This window comes from Oncorhynchus keta, chromosome 11, assembly GCF_023373465.1.
Source record: "Oncorhynchus keta strain PuntledgeMale-10-30-2019 chromosome 11, Oket_V2, whole genome shotgun sequence".
Taxonomy (NCBI): Eukaryota; Metazoa; Chordata; class Actinopteri; order Salmoniformes; family Salmonidae; genus Oncorhynchus; species Oncorhynchus keta.
The window spans coordinates 47531739-47551819 of record NC_068431.1 but is presented as its reverse complement, the minus strand read 5'-3'; the positions used below and the strand labels follow the sequence as shown (position 1 = coordinate 47551819).

General features: G+C 44.6%; 1 protein-coding gene across 2 annotated transcripts in view; it reads right to left on the bottom strand.

The window, feature by feature from the left end:
* LOC118389715 (disks large homolog 4-like) overlaps positions 1-18268 on the bottom strand; it is a 105374-nt gene extending 87106 nt beyond the window's left edge. The window contains exon 1 of one of the 2 annotated variants that reach the window (XM_052457347.1): positions 18140-18268. In XM_052457347.1, coding sequence (XP_052313307.1) covers positions 18140-18160 — 21 coding nt within the window. In that variant the 5' untranslated portion in view covers positions 18161-18268. Of the gene's footprint in view, positions 1-15698; positions 15787-18139 lie in introns of those variants that run through there. The other variant, XM_052457345.1, reaches the window with a different exon arrangement.
* Between the last annotated feature and the right edge of the window lie 1813 nt (positions 18269-20081).

The window sequence follows — 20081 nt, the reverse complement described above, 5'->3', positions numbered from 1 at the left end:
ACCCTAAATATCTATTTTCAGAAATGTTGGTAAATCTGCTGTTTTTCGTTTACAGAACATTAAACGTGGCTATGTGGTTGTTCAACGACAGACATGTATTTGTTTGAAATCTATCACTTGATGGTTTCATTTCAGAGGCAAACAATCATATTTTGTTGCAAAATATTTCAAAAAGAACTGTACAAATGATACATCTGTGACGTCAATATAATATATATATTTAAATGAATCAATCAATACAAGTAATATGACATCTGTATGAGAAATATTTACCTTTGGACATGCGTTATTTAACAGAGAGCGCCTTAGTTGGTCCATTCATCTTAAGATTGCTCGGTGAGACAACCCCCTATCACAGTCAAATATACAGGATACCAACATTCCATTCCAGCTAAACAATGGATATATATATACCGAGTGGACAAAACATTAGGAACACCTGCTCTTTCCATGACATTGACTGACCAGGTGAGTCCAGGTGAAAGCTACGACTCCTTATTGATGTCACTTAATAAATCCACTTCAAATCGGTGTAGATGAAGGGGAGGAGACGGGTTAGGAATACCTAGGATAGGATAAAGTAATCCTTCTCACCCCCCTTAAAAGATTTAGATGCACTATTGTAAAGTGCCCGTTCCACTGGATGTCATAAGGTGAATGCACCAATTTGTAAGTCGCTCTGGATAAGAGCGTCTGCTAAATGACTTAAATGTAATGTATGTAAATGGGTTAGAGAAGGATTTTTAAGCCTTGAGACAATTGAGACATGGATTGTGTGTGTGTGCCATTCAGAAGGTGAATGGGCAAGACAAAAGATTGAAGTACCTTTGATCGGGGTATGTTCCAGGCGCATCGGCTTGAGTGGGTCAAGAACTGCAACACTGCTGGGTTTTTCACACTCAACAGTTTCCTGTGTGATCTGAAGAATGGTCCACCACCCAAAGGACGTCCAGCCAACTTGACACAACTGTGGGAAGCATTGGACTCAACATGGGCCAGCATCCCTGTGGAACACTTTCAACACCTTGTAGAGTCCATGCCCCGACGAATTTAGACTGTCCTCAGGCCAAAAGGGGGTGTAAATCAATATTAGGAAGTTCTTCATGTGTAATACACTTAGTTTATAGCATTTGGCACCAATTTCAGCTTTTACAACCCATTGTAATACAGATAAAGAATCTATTATATTATTATATTTTACACACACATGACGGTACCCATAAGCAATCATTTCTGATGAAAAAACACAAGTGGGAAAAATGGGTGTGTATAGCATTTTGAAACTAAACTCTTCATGAGTCTCCACTGTAATCCTCGGCCCCGTCTCAGACGGAACAGCTCAATATGGCAGTGTGGTGGCAGCAGGCTGGCACCGGGGCAGGCCCTCCCCACTCCACTAACAGCGCCCTGGGAGCACTTTGGCAGGATCAGTTGCTCTGCTCCTCTGGCCCTTTGGCTGAACACACACACACACACAGACACACACACACACGCCTGGTGGAAGCATAGAGGAGACAGAGGCTGTGTCCTTGAGTGGAGATCAAATATGAGCCATCCGCTCTATCAATTCAACACAGACCCCACGACAAATCACACACCCTACACCATACACACCCTACTACACACACTACACCATACACACCCTACTACACACACTACACCATACACACCCTACTACACACCCTACACCATACACACCCTACTACACCATACACACCCTACTACACACCCTACACCATACACACCCTACTACACACACTACACCATACACACCCTACTACACACCCTACACCATACACACCCTACACACTCTACACCCTACACACCCTACACCATACACACCCTACTACACACACTATACCATACACACCCTACACCATACACACCCTACACACACTACACCCTACACACACTACACACCCTACACACACTACACACACTACACCACACACACACACTACATACACTACACCCTACACACCATACACACACTACACCCTACACACTCTACACACCATACACACACTACACCCTACATCATACACACCCTACATACACTTCTACCCTACACACCTGACACCACACCATACACATACTACACCACACACACTACACACACTACACCATACACACCCTACACACACAACACACACACACTACACACACTACACCACACACACACTACACCACACACACACACACTACACCACACACACACTACAAACACTACACCCTACACACCCTACACACCCTACACACACTACACACACTACACCACACACACACACACTACACCCTACACACCATACACACACTACACCCTACACACTCTACACACCATACACACACTACACCCTACACTCTACACACCCTACACACCCTACACACCCTACACACCCTGCACACCCTACACACACTACACACCCTACACACCCTACACACCCTACACACACTACACACCCTACACCCCCTGCACACGAAAGTTGAAGTTGAATTTTACTATCACTGAAAATGCACCTTTCAAATGCACGCTTGATACTCATACCTGTATTATGAGTTCACATTATGAATTCACATACCATACTCTGAAAACTCACGAGCTACAAGGTTCCACCACACAATACATATTACAAATAGAGACTCACTCCACCAGAAACACACCTACTCTGGAATATAAACACACATGACTCAAACACACTCCGGGATACACTGTGAACACACACTGTAAACGCACACATGACTCAAACACACTCCGGGACACACTGTGAACACACACTGTAAACACACACATGACTCAAACACACTCCGGGACACACTGTGAACACACACTGTAAACACACACATGACTCAAACACACTCCGGGACACACTTTTTACACACACTGTGAACACACTCATGACTTAAACACACACCGGGACACACTGTGAACACAGACCTGATTCAAACACACACCTGGACACACTGTGAACACAGACCTGATTCAAACACAGACCGGGACACACTGTGAACACAGACCTGATTCAAACACACACCTGGACACACTGTGAACACAGACCTGATTCAAACACAGACCGGGACACACTGTGAACACAGACCTGATTCAAACACAGACCGGGACACACTGTGAACACAGACCTGATTCAAACACACACCTGGACACACTGTGAACACAGACCTGATTCAAACACACACCTGGACACACTGTGAACACAGACCTGATTCAAACACACACCGGGACACACTGTGAACACAGACCTGATTCAAACACACACCGGGACACACTGTGAACACAGACCTGATTCAAACACACACCGGGACACACTGTGAACACAGACCTGATTCAAACACACACCGGGACACAATGTGAACACAGACCTGATTCAAACACACACCGGGACACACTGTGAACACAGACCTGATTCAAACACACACCGGGACACACTGTAAACACAGGGACTCAGGAGACACAGTCTTGTCCGGGAAGTTAAGGTGAGCAGAGTTTTGCGCAGCAGCACCAGCTGAATGAATAATGAAGTGGCTGGGTCTGTTTGATTGCGGGTGAGGGGTGACGGGGGCTCAGATATGACCGCTAAACTCCATCTTACAGACTCTCAGGAATAGGCCGACATGCAGGCAGCAGCAGTCACACACAGCACAGCTTCAGACTTTCAGTAAGAATATTCATGTTCTTTAAAATACCAAGAAGAGCACACAGCGTCAAGTGTTACAGTAATACAAACATGGAGGCTAAAGCTGGCTGCAGCTGGTGGAGAGATGTTGGCAGTGGAGCTAAAGCATAGCAGCCAGCCGCAGACACATATATAGTACATACAAGAACACCAGCAATGCCCGCATAGACCATATCTGCTGACTTTGAGTACATCTAGTCAAATGTATAATTCAGAAACACTAATGAGGAAAGCCTAGAGAGGGGAGATGAGACAGGGGAACAGGGGAAAGAGGGGAGGAGGAGTGGAGAGAGGGGAGGTGGAGTGGAGAGAGGGGAGGTGAGCTAGGAGAGGGGAGAAGGGAGATAAGAAGAGGGGAGAGTGGGAAAAGAGGAAAGAGGCAAACCCAGGAGATTATACGGGTGGAAGAGGCAGGAAGAATGAACACGGAGGAGAGAGGAAAGGCTGAATAGGAAAAGAGGGGGTGTGAGAGGAGATGTGGAGGTTAGGGAATGTGACGAAGGAGGAGAGAGACAAAGGGAGTGTGACAAGAGAGGAGAGGAGGAAGAGAGAGCGACAGGAAAGGAGAATGGGAAAAGAACTCTGTGTCCTCTCAAAGAGGGTTGAGATTTTAAGACCTGACCAGCTGGTTCATATAAACTCATATCACAGTGAGCATGAGGGTGAACTTTTCAATCCCTGGCCAGCATTCTTCACATCTCAGAACCCTGCACAACAGCCCCCAGTTACAGTCATCATGTTATTTATCTTAGTTAATAGGATGTCTCACCTTGACATGAAAGTCCTGCATGTCCCCAAAAACATTGTATTTACATGGTAATTAAATTACTATGTACAGTATGGATAGATACAGTCAGAGGAGATTTTAGCATGCAAATCTTGGTGAGCCAAAAAAAGTATAATTGGATGCATGCCAGCAAAGCCACTACACAACACAACACTAAACAATACATGAACTGCACTATACCACTGCTACACCTGGCTGTCAGCGGAGTCTGGCAGCAAAACAGTTCATTCAGCCTCATTTACTGCCTAAAAAAAACATTGCTGATGGCTGACTTGCTTAAACAAATGTGATTTCTACTGACAATTGAGATGTACAAATTATGGCATAAGGGGTGAGGACAAGCAGATAAGAGGCAATCCGTAATTTCGATCAAGACGTTAATGAGCGAGCGACGACGGACGAAGTCAATGTAACTATTTGTTCTGCACTTTTGAAATGTACAGCGACAAAATTCAGAACATGGGCCGTTCTTACAGTGTTCTCCCTGTACACCACGTCAGAACGGTATGATAAATAAAGGGGGCATATAAGCAGACAATGAAAGCTCTTACAATATTCCATGATTACATTTCTCAAAAACAGGTTATAGGCTACATGTGCACCACCAAGTCAGAACAGTAAGCGAAATTAAGAGGTGAAAATCAACCAACTTATTAGGGTGAGGCACATGGGCGACTAACAGCTCACTACACAACATACACTTAGTATTACTTTCTTAGCTACAGTATACATATCTCCCTTATGGTGCTTTCAAGACAACTGGGAACTAAAAAAAAACAACAACCTTGAATCCTGATGACGTCAGCAATCTTCAGGTTGTAGCTCTAGAAAGAGGCGAGTTCCCGATTTATAATTCCGAGTTGGATGAATGTTCAAAACTTTTTTTCCCATGCATAGCAAATTTTTCCCGAGTTTCCAGATGTCTTGAACTCACTAAAGTCAGATTTTGCAGTTCCAAGTTAACAGTTGTTTTGAGCGTAGCACAAATCATGCTTCATTGACAATATGGCCAATGTTGAATGTTTATCATTTTAAACTAGGAAAAGAGGCCCTTAATCTTAGACTTGGGACCACACAGCTACAGCCACTGAATAGCAGGCTAATGATTGCTTTGCAATGCTTGCAGTTAGCCACTGATTCCTTACAAACCACTCATTGTTGAATTTGTGATTTCCAACTTGTTGTGTAATGTTTATGTCTAATGGCCGATGAGCACCGATACGTTTTCTCCGTAATTTCTCTTCATATGACAAGGATTAAGAAGGATTTGCCAGTAGATTCTACCCTTAGACGTAGTGTCCCCATGGGTGACAGAACACTGAGCCAATCACGGCGCAACGCTCTGTATTTTCTGCTGACTTGCCCCACCACCACAGAAAGCACTGAGCTAGGCTGAAACACCTGCATTTTGGAGCTGTCTTACTCAAGAAAACAAAAAAGAGTCCATGTTTATATGCGGCTTTATTAACTCAATGATATATGTATATTTATTTTTGTTACATTGTTTGCAAAAAATGAACACCAAAATAACCAGCCTCACCTGCCCTGAATGACTGTATATGGTCATAGAATAGTCTGTTATGTATTGACCTGTTTGTGGCTTGTGGCTTGTGGCTTGTGGCTTGTGGCTTGTGGCTTGTGGCTTGTGGCTTGTGGCTTGTGGCTTGTGGCTTGTGGCTTGTGGCTTGCATAATTGCTAACCTTGTCCACGTGCTCAATTGGCTGCTGGTGGATGAAATGACACAATCTCAGATATTTGCAAAGCTGTAAACTGTGATAATAAAAAGTCATCGTTTTAGAGTGAGGGGGGGTTTTCATCACAATCAATTTGCGTTTGTTTGCAAACCTAATGCATGTAAAAAAAAATCTACTTCACGATGCAATCACAAAAACCTGAATATACAATCACAGCTGCTTTGTAGAAGCTGTACCTTCATAGCAATTATACTCTACCTGCCTACCATAATTAATACCTATTACTGTAAATACATGTTTTGTCATCGGTGTAAAGTGGGATTGAAAAAGGCTTACAGAATTGATTTTGACCTCCCCCTCCACCTTGCTCACTTCCCCTGTGTCTTTCACCGACTGTACACAGTGAACACAGAGAGCCATCCACAGGGTTAAGGGTCAGGGGTTAGGGGTCAGTCACTCTGTGAGAATGTAGGAAGTGACCTACTGTAACTCAGACCTCGCAGCTGACTGACACGTCCTTTACTTCTAGCTGACTTGTGTTCTTTAGAGTTAAGGGTTAAAGGTTAATAACAGTCTCATTCAAAACCCTTGATACAGTGGGGTTGTGGCCTGTGACGCTCAATGCCAATCATCTGTTATTATCCATTTAACTAAGAGGGTCCTTACATCATGCTCATTGACAATCTGCTGTTGCAGTAAATGCTAGCTCACATCGCTAGGTCCAAAGTCTCCTACACATGTAAAGCCCCTGAGTGCTGCAGGAAACCAATTACCCCTCAAATGACCTCCTGAGCGTGGGCGTCACAGGTCAAATCACACAGCTGACCTGCTACCTGACGGCTACACGAGCTGTCACACTCCTCACCTGCACTACCGCCAGCCACCATTAATGCTTTATCACACACCATTAAAGAGACTTGCTTCTCCATGCACTAATTTAGCTTCCCTTTTCAAATTGACCACCATCTTCCTCAGAATGTTTGGCAAAAGTGGGCCTTCCTCCCTCTGCCAGCTCCAAGCTTTTTCTCGCTCTGCGAGAGAAGAGATGTGTGATCCTGGGACAAGGTTGTCAGATATCCATGGATACCGACCGTGCTCTTTCATAGTCGATTCTTCGATCAGTGTTCATGGCCCGTCTAAAGAAACTCCCGAGGTCCGTTAGCCGCCATAATTATATTCAAACAGGGATTGATGTTTCAGCCTTCATTTTATTCTGTCAATGAAATCTGTAATAGTGGAGGGGGGAGTAAATGGAACGAGTGATAGTGAGCAAAGAGGACAGGGGAAACATCATGGGTGAAACAGTAGAAAGAGGAGGATGAAAGAGTATGACTATGCCTATGGAAGCAGGCATGGACCTCCTCTCTCTCTACTGGTTCAGAGAGATAGCGGGAGAGATACTGGTCCATTGCACCAAACACTGAGCTAGAACACAGCTTGATGGGCAGAAGACACAGCCATTTTGGATTCGAGTTGAATCAACGCTTTTCCTTAAAGTCAGGTACAAAACACGAAAGGCTATCAAAGGACAAAACTATGACATAACAATATAGCTACGGTATGTTGTTATCCTACACAGGGATAGAGGGAGAGTGAGGAGTTAGATTTTTACCTTAGGTGTTCCTGTATTATAAATTAAATTAAGGCCTGATGGAGTCTCTCTCTCTCTCTCTCTCTCTCTCTCTCTCTCTCTCTCTCTCTCTCTCTCTCTCTCCTCTCCCTCTCCCTCTCCCTCCTCTCCCTCTCCCTCTCCCTCTCCCTCCCTCCCTCCTTCCCTCCCGCCCTCCCTCTCTCTGCTCTTTAATTGAGCTAGTTAAGCTTGTCGTTGCCCTGCAGTTTAAATACATCTCAGCCTGCATTAATACACATTAAAGCTCACCAGGGAGCCAAGAGAAGCCTGTTAGCCATATAGTCATATTTACAGCACACCATTAATTGTCTCTGCTCAGTGGTACAGAATCAAATGTGCGATACACTGAGATGCATGCTTTGCCAACCATTAAAACCACACACACTTTTGTTTTACTGTCCACGTGGGGACCCAAAAAATGGATTCCCATTCAAAATCCTATTTTCCCTAACCCCCACATTCATCTTCCCTATCACTGCTATCTCTGTCAGCTGGCCATAAGGAGCTCTGTTGTCAAGGGAACTAACTTACATCAAATACACTTGAACTGATTGATAAGCAAATGAATCTGAATCTCCATGGCTAAGTAAGCAATGATTTACCTAATTTGAAAAAAATGAATCTTTCTTCCCCCCTCTATAAAAAAAACTCTGGGCTTGTGGTGAAAGTTCCCACACACTGAGCAAATACTGGACCACATTTCCCATCAAAAACGACAAGAGTCTGCCCAAGATGCCTTGTTTTGATCTGTCCCACGCTCCTCCTACTGGCATGGTTCCCACACACTCCCACAGCCAGCATCCCACAGCCAGCATCCCACAGCCAGCATCCCACAGCCAGCACCCCACAGCCAGCATCCCATAGCCATTATGCAGGAGCAGCCGCCATGTTGTTTGTGTGTTTGTGAATGTGTGTGTGTGTGTGTGTGTGTGTGTGTGTGTGTGTGTGTGTGTGTGTGTGTGTGTGTGTGTGTGTGTGTGTGTGTGTGTGTGTGTGTGTGTGTGTGTGTGTGTGTGTGTGTGTGACTGTGTGCAGGGAGGAGCAACATTAGAGGGGGCACTTTTTTGTCGTGCTCATTTCTAGTGACTTGTGAGAAAAGGAAACAGACAAATCTTAACTTATAAATGGGAGAATTTACAATGCTAAGGGGGGCCTTATAGAGAGGCACTTCCTCTGGTACAGTCCAATCAGTCTTAAGGCCATGGTCATTGATACTGTACTGAATACCAGTGTGACTGTTAATGTGGATATATATTCAATGAAACAACCATTTTGTACTCATTCTCTGCTACCGTACGATTCATTTCCTAGTATTTCTCTCACTTCCCCTGTCAGGTTGCTACTATTGCTGCTCTACATACTGTATGGTTGTAGACTTAGGGCAATGTTTTCAACGTATAATACAGTTATTATACTGTAATAATAACCAGCAACATAAACGGTTAAAAACATTTTTTGTTTAAGTAGGCAGGGATGAAAGGTCAAACTGAAATGAATCAACCTACACAATATTATCCAAAACAAAATATCATCATGGCTGCCTCTCGCCTGTATGAAGTTAACACATTAAATCCACCCTCTAGATCAGGGATGGGCAACTTTGACCTGGGGTGGGGGGCACCAAAAAAACTGAACTCTTCATGAGGGGCGGAGTTGCTCGCGGGTCTGCGTACCTACATCCACAGTCGGGGGACACTAAGTTTCAAGCAATTCTACTCAATTTGCCAGGGGGCAGAGAGGAACATGTACTGTTTCATCGCTAAGTTCCTTCAATTCTACACATCTAGCCATCGGGTGGAGAGAAATGTTTTGCAGTTTTTAATATGATATCTGAGTGAGACTGACTAACAAAATCAATGGGGCCATGATAACAAGTTTAGATAGCTGGTCGCTAAACTAATTTAGACATCTAAAAAATGTTAGCTGGCATGGACTAATTGACTAACTGTAAGTGACTGACACAGAATGGTAGAGTACCACAAGGTGCAATTTCAAAATCTGATTGTGCATCAGCAGTATTTCTCAACAGTAAGTTGAACTCATTTTTAACTGAGTTCCAATTTTGGAAATGGATCCGAGGGACTTCAAAATAGCCGCCAGTTGCCCCTCCCCCCCGCTCTCGTTTAATTAAAGGTCCAATGGAGCTGGTTTTGTTTCGATATCAAAAATCACTAAGTACCTTCCTGTGATTGTTTTCAATTAAAATGGTCAAAAATCACTAAGTACCTTCCTGTGATTGTTTTCAATTAAAATGGTCAAAAATCACTAAGTACCTTCCTGTGATTGTTTCCAATTAAAATGGTCAAAAATAAACGTAGCAAATTTCTCAACCAAGAATTTTGCTCGGACTGCCTGGGAATGGTCTGAGTGGTGAGGAGGAAACTGAAAACGGGCAGTTATTGGCAAAGAGATGAGGAACTCTCTTTCTTATTGGTCTATTAACTCATTTATCACCTGGTGATGTCACCAGGCAGGCCGAAATTCAACCCACCAAACAGGCAGAGACTTTTCAAACAGCTGTTACACTAAAAGGGCATTATCATACTCTCACAGTATTATTCCAACCTCATAAATATATACAGTTGAAGTCGGAAGAATACAACTTAGCCAGATATTTAATCCTAGTAAGAATTCCCTGTTTTAGGTCAGTTAGGATCACCACTTTATTTTAAGAATGTGAAATGTCAGAATAATAGTAGAGAGAATAATTTATTTGAGCTTTTATTTCATCACATCCCCAGTGGATCAGAAGTTTACATACACTCAATTAGTATTTGTTAGCATTGCCTTTACATTGTTGAACTTGGGTCAAACTTTTGGGGTAGCCTTCCACACGCTTCCCACAATAAGCTGAATTTTGGCCCATTCCTCCTGACAGAGCTGGTGTAACTGAGTTAGGTTTGTAGGCATCCTTGCTCGTACATGCTTTTCAAGTTCTGCCTACAAATTTTCTATAGGATTGAGGTCAAATCAAATCAAATGTTATTTGTCACATACACATGGTTAGCAGATGTTAATGCGAGTGTAGCGAAATGCTTGTGCTTCTAGTTCCGACAATGCAGTGATAACCAACAAGTAATCGAACTAACAATTCCAAAACTACTGTCTTATACACAGTGTAAGGGGATAAAGAATATGTACATAAGGATATATGAATGAGTGATGGTACAGAGCAGCATACAGTAGATGGTATCGAGTACAGTATATACATATGAGATGAGTATGTAGACAAAGTAAACAAAGTGGCATAGTTAAAGTGGCTAGTGATACATGTATTACATAAGGATGCAGTCGATGATGTAGAGTACAGTATATACGTATGCATATGAGATTAATAATGTAGGGTAAGTAACATTATATAAGGTAGCATTGTTTAAAGTGGCTAGTGATATATTTACATCATTTCCCATCAATTCCCATTATTAAAGTGGCTGGAGTTGGGTCAGTGTCAATGACAGTGTGTTGGCAGCAGCCACTCAATGTTAGTGGTGGCTGTTTAACAGTCTGATGGCCTTGAGATAGAAGCTGTTTTTCAGTCTCTCGGTCCCAGCTTTGATGCACCTGTACTGACCTCACCTTCTGGATGATAGCGGGGTGAACAGGCAGTGGTTCAGGTGGTTGATGTCCTTGATGATCTTTATGGCCTTCCTGTAACATCGGGTGGTGTAGGTGTCCTGGAGGGCAGGTAGTTTGCCCCCGGTGATGCGTTGTGCAGACCTCACTACCCTCTGGAGAGCCTTACGGTTGAGGGCGGAGCAGTTGCCGTACCAGGCGGTGATACAGGATGCTCTCGATTGTGCATCTGTAGAAGTTTGTGAGTGCTTTTGGTGACAAGCCAAATTTCTTCAGCCTCCTGAGGTTGAAGAGGCGCTGCTGCGCCTTCTTCACGACGCTGTCAGTGTGAGTGGACCAATTCAGTTTGTCTGTGATGTGTATGCCGAGGAACTTAAAACTTGCTACCCTCTCCACTACTGTTCCATCAATGTGGATAGGGGGGTGTTCCCTCTGCTGTTTCCTGAAGTCCACAATCATCTCCTTAGTTTTGTTGACGTTGAGTGTGAGGTTATTTTCCTGACACCACACTCCGAGGGCCCTCACCTCCTCCCTGTAGGCCGTCTCGTCATTGTTGGTAATCAAGCCTACCACTGTTGTGTCGTCCGCAAACTTGATGATTGAGTTGGAGGCGTGCGTGGCCACGCAGTCGTGGGTGAACAGGGAGTACAGGAGAGGGCTCAGAACGCACCCTTGTGGGGCCCCCGTGTTGAGGCTTTGTGATGGCCACTCCAATACCTTGACTTTGTTGTGCTTAAGCCATTTTGCCACAACTTTGGAAGTATTCTTGGGGTCATTGTCCATTTGGAAGACCAATTTGCGAGCAAGCTTTAACTTCCTGACTGATGTCTTGAGATGTTGCTTCGATATATCCATATAATTTTCCTACCTCGTGATGCCATCTATTTTCTGAAGTGCACCAGTCCCTCCTGCAGCAAAGCACCCCCACAACATGATGCTGCCACCCCCGTGCTTTACGGTTGGGATGGTGTCCTTCGGCTTGCAAGCCTCCCACTTTCTCCTCCAAACATAACGATGGCCATTATGGCCAAACAGTTCTATTTTTGTTTCATCAGACCAGAGGACATTTCTCCAAAAAGTACGATCTTTGTCCCCATGTGCAGTTGCAAACCGTACTCTGGAACAGTGGCTTCTTCCTTGATGAGCGGCCTTTCAGTTTATGTCGATATAGGACTCGTTTTTACTGTGGATATTGATACTTTTGTTCCTGTTTCCTCCAGCATCTTCACAGTGTCCTTTGTTGTTGTTCTGGGATTGATTTGCACATTTCGCACCAAAGTACGTTAATCTCTAGGAGACAGAACGCGTCTCCTTTCTGAGCGGTATGACGGCTGCATGGTCCCGTGGTGTTTATACTTGCGTACTATTGTTTGTACAGATTAACGTGGTACCTTCAAGCATTTGGAAATTGCTTGAAGGTAGGTCTACAATTTTTTTCTGAGGTCTTGGCTGATTTCTTTTGATTTTCCCATGATGTCAAGCAAAGAGGCACTGAGTTTGAAGGTAGGCCTTGAAATAAATCCATAGGTACACCTCCAATTGACTCAAATTATGTCAATTAGGCTATCAGAAGCTTCTAAAGCCATGACATCATTTTCTGGAATTTTCCAAGCTGTTTCAAGGCACAGTCAACTTAGTGTATGTAAACTTCTGATCCACTGGAATTGTGATACAGTGAATTATAAGTGAAATAATCTGTCTGTAAACAATTGTTGGAAACATTACTTGTGTCATGCACAAAGTAGATGTCCTAACCGACTTGCCAAAACTATAGTTTGTTAACAAGAATTTTGTGGGGTGGTTGAAAAACGGGTTTTAATGACTCCAACCTAAGTGTATATAAACTTCTGACTTCTACTGTATAAAACACAGGAAAATCCTATTTTTGACTGTACTGGGCCTTTAAACTGCTATCATTTAATCAGAGATCATACATGATCAGTCAGATTGATTCACATTATGACAGTTCATCAGTCTATGAACTCTATGGGCTTGGAGAGACACTTGTCTCTTACCTGTTTGTTTGTTGCCTCTCTCTCTCTCTCTCTCTCTCTCTCCCTCTCCGGTTGTTTGTCTGTTCATGGCTGTCACTCTCCTGCCATGATCACGACAGCACCAAAGTCTTAACACATGGAAGACACCTTCATGACCCATAATCCCTGTGATGAAGTTATAGACATCTAAGTTTAAAGCACTCTAATTTGCCAGCTAGTTTGCGAGGGGTGGTGTGCAGGCAGTTGCCAAGAACCTTACTCACAGTCCGTTGCACTATCATCTCGACAGGTGGAACATCCATTCCTAACTCGCTGACCCTGTGATGAAGACTAAGACAGTGATTGTGCAAGCAATTCTGCAGCTAGCAAGTATTCTTGAGTTCAAAACATTGACTATCAGTTTTTTCACACAGCCAAAACTACCCAGCGATAGCTGGTTAGATGAAACCTCACAGCTAAAAATGACTAAACTGTAAATGTAAAGCTAACTAGTTAACTAGCACCCTGCATCCCACTGCTGGCTTGCCTCTGAAGCTAAGCAGGGTCGGCCCCTGGGTAGGAGACCAGATGCTGCTGGAAGTGGTGTTGGAGGGCCAGGAAAAGGCATTTTTCCTTAAAAAAAGAAGCCCCAGGGCAGTGATTGGGGTCATTGCCCTGTGTAGGGTGCTGTCTTTCAGATGGGACGTTAAACATGTGTCCTGACTCCCTGTGGTCACTAAAGATCACATGGCACTTATCGTAAGAGTAGGGGTGTTAAACCTGGTGTCCTGGCTAAATTCCCAATCTGGCCCTCATACCATCGTGGCCACCTAATTATCCCCAGCTTCCAATTGGCACATTCCTCTCCTCTCCCCTGTAACTATTCCCCAGGTCGTTGCTGTATATGACAATTGTTTGTCGGTCAACTTACCTGGTAAAACAAGGGTTAAATATAAATAAATTAGCCAGGAGAAAAAGCTTATAGTAGCTCAAGTTTCATTCTAACATATCACAGTTGATCTACTTAAACTTACTTTGTCATTGCCAACAACAGTCACCCGGTGCAGTGAGTCATGATGGTGGTGCTATACAGTGCTTTTTCTCTCACTCACACAGAGGTTGGTGGCACCTTAATTGGGGAGAACGGGCTCGTGGCTTTGACTGGAGTGGAATAAGTGGAACGGTATCAAGTACATCAAACACATGGTTTTGCAGGTGTATGATGCCATCCCAATTGCTCCTTTCCGGCCATTACTATGAGCCGTCCTCCTCTCAGCAGCCTCCTGTGTCATGCACTGCCACACTGCTTGTAACAGCCGAGAGTGAGAATGAAGCAGTCAGTGGGGGCGGGGCAAGTGACTCACGTTCCAGCAGGCCTTTTCAAATAGCAGTCCCTCAACAAAATGTGGTGACTCATTTTTCTAAATAAAAGCTTTGCTGAATTATTACAATAATGTATTATATTGGGGGGGCATCTTACTACGCTCCTACGCCCTGGACACTGTGAGTGTGCGTGAAAACACACCAGAATTCCTGAAGAGAGTAGGGAGAGAGCCTGGGACTGGAAGCAGGCTGGATGGTTGAGGAACAGACACCAGCCCGTGAGAGACGCCTTGGACGGCATTACATAAACGGTCTCTCTATGGGAGCCAGTTTCACGACAGGGTCTGCCCCAGCCTATCGGCCCCAGCCTATCGGCCCCAGCCTGTCACTTGTCTTGTGCGTGTGATATAACACACGCTGTGAGTGTGTATGTGTGTGTGTGTGTGTGCAGACTAAAGATGTGTGAGCTAGCTCCATGGCAGTGGTTAGTGGTGAGAGTGGGTCTAAATGAGGTTGAGGCATGCTGGGAGCCCAGCCCGGACCCATCTCCTACCATGCACTTTCCGACTACCACAACAACCACAGTTCTATTCACTAACTCACTCCTACAGTAATCAGCCACGCAGGTTAACCAGATCATGGCTAGCTAGCACACGCGAACAGAGAGGGAGATAGAAAAAAGAGTGGGAGAAACAGAGAATTTCTAGAGAAAGACAGGAACATTGCCTTCTAACACACGCCTCTCGGGCAGTGCACTCTCAAATCAAATACATAAGGGGCCAAAAAGACCTCAAAGAGAGAATGGGATTGTGCTAACAAGAGAGAAACAATGATCAAATATCCTATCTTTGCAAAGACATGCTGTCCTGTTACATTGACCGTTTTACCCCAGACACAGACACAGGATGAGACAAAGCAAATAGCACGAGGAGGTGATTAACCCCCCCCCCCTCTCTCCCCCCTCTCACACACATGTTCACCTCTCTCTCTCACTCACTCTAAGTGAAAGAAACGACAGGCCAGCTTACCTTTGTAGTCACAATGCAGAGGCAGTCCATGATAGTGAGAACAAACAGGTGGGGTGTATCTCAACCCCCCACACCCCACCCCCCCACAACAGAGGGCTGAGACCCCACACCCCTCGCCCCAGCCTGCCCCACTCCTGCTCTCTCTCGTCCTGCCTTTCCCCCCCTTTTCTTTTCTTCCGTGGATCTCTTTTCTGACTAACTGAACCAGCGAGGGAAAGACAGGATGGAGGGAGGGGAAACGTAAAGAGGGAGGGGGAGGGACAGAGGGAAAGAGAGAGAAAAAGAAAGAGAGCGAGAGAGAGAGAGAGAGAGAGAGAGAGAGAGAGCGAGAGAGGGTGGGCTCAGAATCTGTATGAGAGAGAGGGAGAGGGGGAACGCGTCTATATTTTTAAGCAAGAGGCAAAGAGGAGAGGAGGGAGAGAGGAAGGAAAGAGGAGAAGAAGGGATGAATATGAAAGGAGATGGACAGAGGGGGGAAGGAGGTAGAAAGGAGAGGCGATATGGGAAAAAGGGGAGATTCGCTCTGCGAGAGAAAGAGAGAGAGAGAGAAATAGAGATTAGACAGTGAAACAGCAGAGGATGGAGAGGGACAGCCGAGGGAGGGGACAGTGAAGGAGAGAGAGTGAGTGTGTGGTGTGTGAAGACAGAAGGAATTAGACCGAAATAAAATGTGTAGTGGGGGAGAGAGTGCGAATTACATATGCATCACAGAAAACGGAAACACATACGACAATCAGACTGACACAAACTACCCAACCCCAAAAACAAGATCACACATTCTGAAGGAAGAGAGAAGGAGAAAATGTTTTCTGGTTGTTGTGGTGCTCTGCAGCTGTTGCCTTAGCAATGGTGCAGTTGTTGCCGTGGCAATAGGAAGGGTTGTTGTTGTCAGGTGGCCATTGCTGTGGTGCTCAGGTCTATGTGAATGATTGTATCTATGTGTGTGTGTGTGCGTGTGCATGCGTGCGTGTGGGTGTGCATATGACACACGAGAGACAGTGAGAGGAGGAGCGGGGATAAGGATTTTAAATAAGAAATAATCATACACGGAGGTTTCTTTTGGTATAAAGCCATATCCATTCTCATATTTCACTCTCTGTGGCTATATGTTTCTACAGTTAACTGGTGGTGTGCAAAATGTGGTGTATTTTCTGTGACTGATTGATTCCAATGCAGTGAATTGGGCCTGGAACCCTTGTTAATGCATTGCAGTAAAATGAATACTATCATGTGTGCATCTTAGGGGAGCACTTTGCCTTTAAGAGCATGGACTGCACCACTACAGTCTGGTTTACGGGGGGAATGTGTGCATCCATGTCTTTGCATCATCAGCTCGGTAATTGTACAAAAGCAGCATAACCCCCCCCTCCCCCTGTCAGCTCCCCACAAAGCAGGACCAATGGTGCAGTAATAAAGCAATTCTAAATGATGAACACACACTTATTCCCTGGGGTGGAGAGAGGCATAGATACAATCTACAACAAATACAACACACACCCACACCCATAGCTATGCATGTACATGCAGGCATATGTGTATTTATACACACACACACACACACAGACATGAATACGTTAAAAAGCACCAAGCAGCATACCGGAACAGTGTGCACAGGAAAGCTCAAATCCCTGTGTCATACAAAATCCCCCATCCGGGCAACCATCCACCTACAGAACCTGAACCAAGCTACCGGTACTGTTCTGGACTCATGGCTCCCCTGAAGGAGAGGCAGAGAGTTCCAGAGAGGTTCCAGAGAGTTCCAGAGGGTTCCAGAGGGTTCCAGAGCCTTCAACCTGTGTTAATTAACAACAGTATTCCAGCCAGGAGGTGACCTGAAAAAGCTGACCTGTTTACCACATTGCATAACCCCACCCTATTGTGGAACTGAGGGTTTACAGACCGACACACACAAACACACACACACACACACACAACACACCACTACTGGCTCAACACAACTTTGTGAACATTCATGTTCTAAACTACAGTACTTATGCCTCCTCAACAAACCACATATAAAATCATTATTGCGACAAGACTTTACAAAGCACGACCCAGAGAAAGTACCGTGTGCAGAACTAGTGTGTGTGTGAATAATGACAAAATGTTATATCCTCCTCACACAGAAAACAGATACAAACACAAGCCTGGATGCCATTTATCTCTCTCCCTCCCTGCCTCTCTCTCTCGCACACATTTGTGGACGTAGTTAGTCCAACTACCAAATTACTAGTCTCTACCTACTCATCTCCTGCTCTTTTTAACAACACGCAGCGGGAGACACACACCAACAATCAACAGAGACAGAAGATTTTCTCTAAATGGAATAACAGACGGAATCACGGGAGAACAAAGGAGACACACTGACAGACATGCATTGCGGTAGCAAAACCACGTCCCAATGCTGTGTACAGAACCGAAGACCGGAGAAAAACACTCACCAAGAAGTATGCAGTCTTCATCCTCCTGTCCCTCCTTCTTGAAGACAAGAGTGCTCTGCTGGCCCTACAGCTGCCTCAGTCTGACTCAAAGTAGGCCAAGGACAGGCTCTGGCCAGCTGAATGGCACCCAGGAGGAACATGTGGACCACAAGGATGCTGCAGGGGGGGATCACATTTATTTCAGATAGTTGGTCAATCTCACAGCTGTGACTTGGACTAGGTTACAAAAAGACATCACAACCAGGGATGTCAGGACTTTTCTTCTTCACAATGCAACACTTCATATCGGCAAAACTTTGCAGAAGTGCAAATACTCAAACTTCAACTGTGGAATTCTAAATAAGGTAATTTGTAATTGACAGTATTAGATTAGGCTACTTGTTGTTTTTGAGGTTTTGATGATCTGACCATGTCTCACTACTTAACCCCATTTCTTGCCTTCTGGTTTGGGTTGGAGCCTGAGAAGAAAATTGCAGAACATTTCAGTAATCACATTTCATGGAATATTATGCCACCCAGTGGTACTATAATGAACTACAACAAAGTGACAACATACAGGGGAAGAGAAAGACTCTAGCCTGCTGCATGGGGAATGGCGCGCTATAATATCTCTTTCTACCCCCTCTCCTGCACCTCCGCACATTGGTCCTTCTGTGCCTCCTGCGGAACAGGCGGGACGAGTGTCTAATACTAGTAGTCGTCTCTGGGGCACTTTACAATGTCAGACATTGTTTGACTTGATACAGTTAACTCGGACTGAACAACTGCATTTGGGAAGCTCAAACCACAGACTTTTTTGGCAAGAACTTCACTCACTACTTGCATTGCTGATGTTTGAAACTCCTGGCAGGGGAGTTTTTGGATGATCATAGGTGTTAGCGTGCAGGAGGACCCAGCTTCACTAATATTTTGGATGATCATAGGTGTTAGCGTGCAGGAGGACCCAGCTTCACTAATATTTTGGATGATCATAGGTGTTAGCGTGCAGGAGGACCCAGCTTCACTAATATTTTGGATGCTCTTAGATGTTAGTGTGCAGGAGGACCCAGCTTCACTAATATTTTGGATGCTCTTAGATGTTAGCGTGCAGGAGGAACCAGCTTCACTAATATTTTGAATGCTCTTAGGTGTTAGCGTGCAGGAGGAACCAGCTTCACTAATATTATGGATGCTCTTAGATGTTAGTGTGCAGGAGGAACCAGCTTCACTAATATTTTGGATGCTCTTAGGTGTTAGCGTGCAGGAGGAACCAGCTTCACTAATATTTTGGATGCTCTTAGATGTTAGCGTGCAGGAGGAACCAGCTTCACTAATATTTTGGATGCTCTTAGATGTTAGCGTGCAGGAGGAACCAGCTTCACTAATATTTTGGATGCTCTTAGGTGTTAGCGTGCAGGAGGAACCAGCTTCACTAATATTATGGATGCTCTTAGATGTTAGTGTGCAGGAGGACCCAGCTTCACTAATATTTTGAATGCTCTTAGGTGTTAGCGTGCAGGAGGAACCAGCTTCACTAATATTTTGGATGCTCTTAGATGTTAGCGTGCAGGAGGAACCAGCTTCACTAATATTTTGGATGCTCTTAGGTGTTAGTGTGCAGGAGGAACCAGCTTCACTAATATTTTGGATGCTCTTAGATGTTAGTGTGCAGGAGGAACCAGCTTCACTAAAATTGTGGCTGCTCTGGTATTTCCTTATCAGGGCATCAAGGTCACCAACATGGTTCAAAACAGTGTCGCCCTGTCACCCTTTTTGATGACTGTAAATCAGTCAACAAACCCTTACTAAAACCAGAAACCCCATAGGAGTTGTCAGGGTTGACAGTGCCACCCATAAAAACTTGAAACTCCTAATTCAGAAGACTTTGCAGCCCACCTTTCCACAAATATGTCTGTTTTTTTCCTAGAAAATCTGAATTGTCCTATTTTCAGCGAAGTAGGAG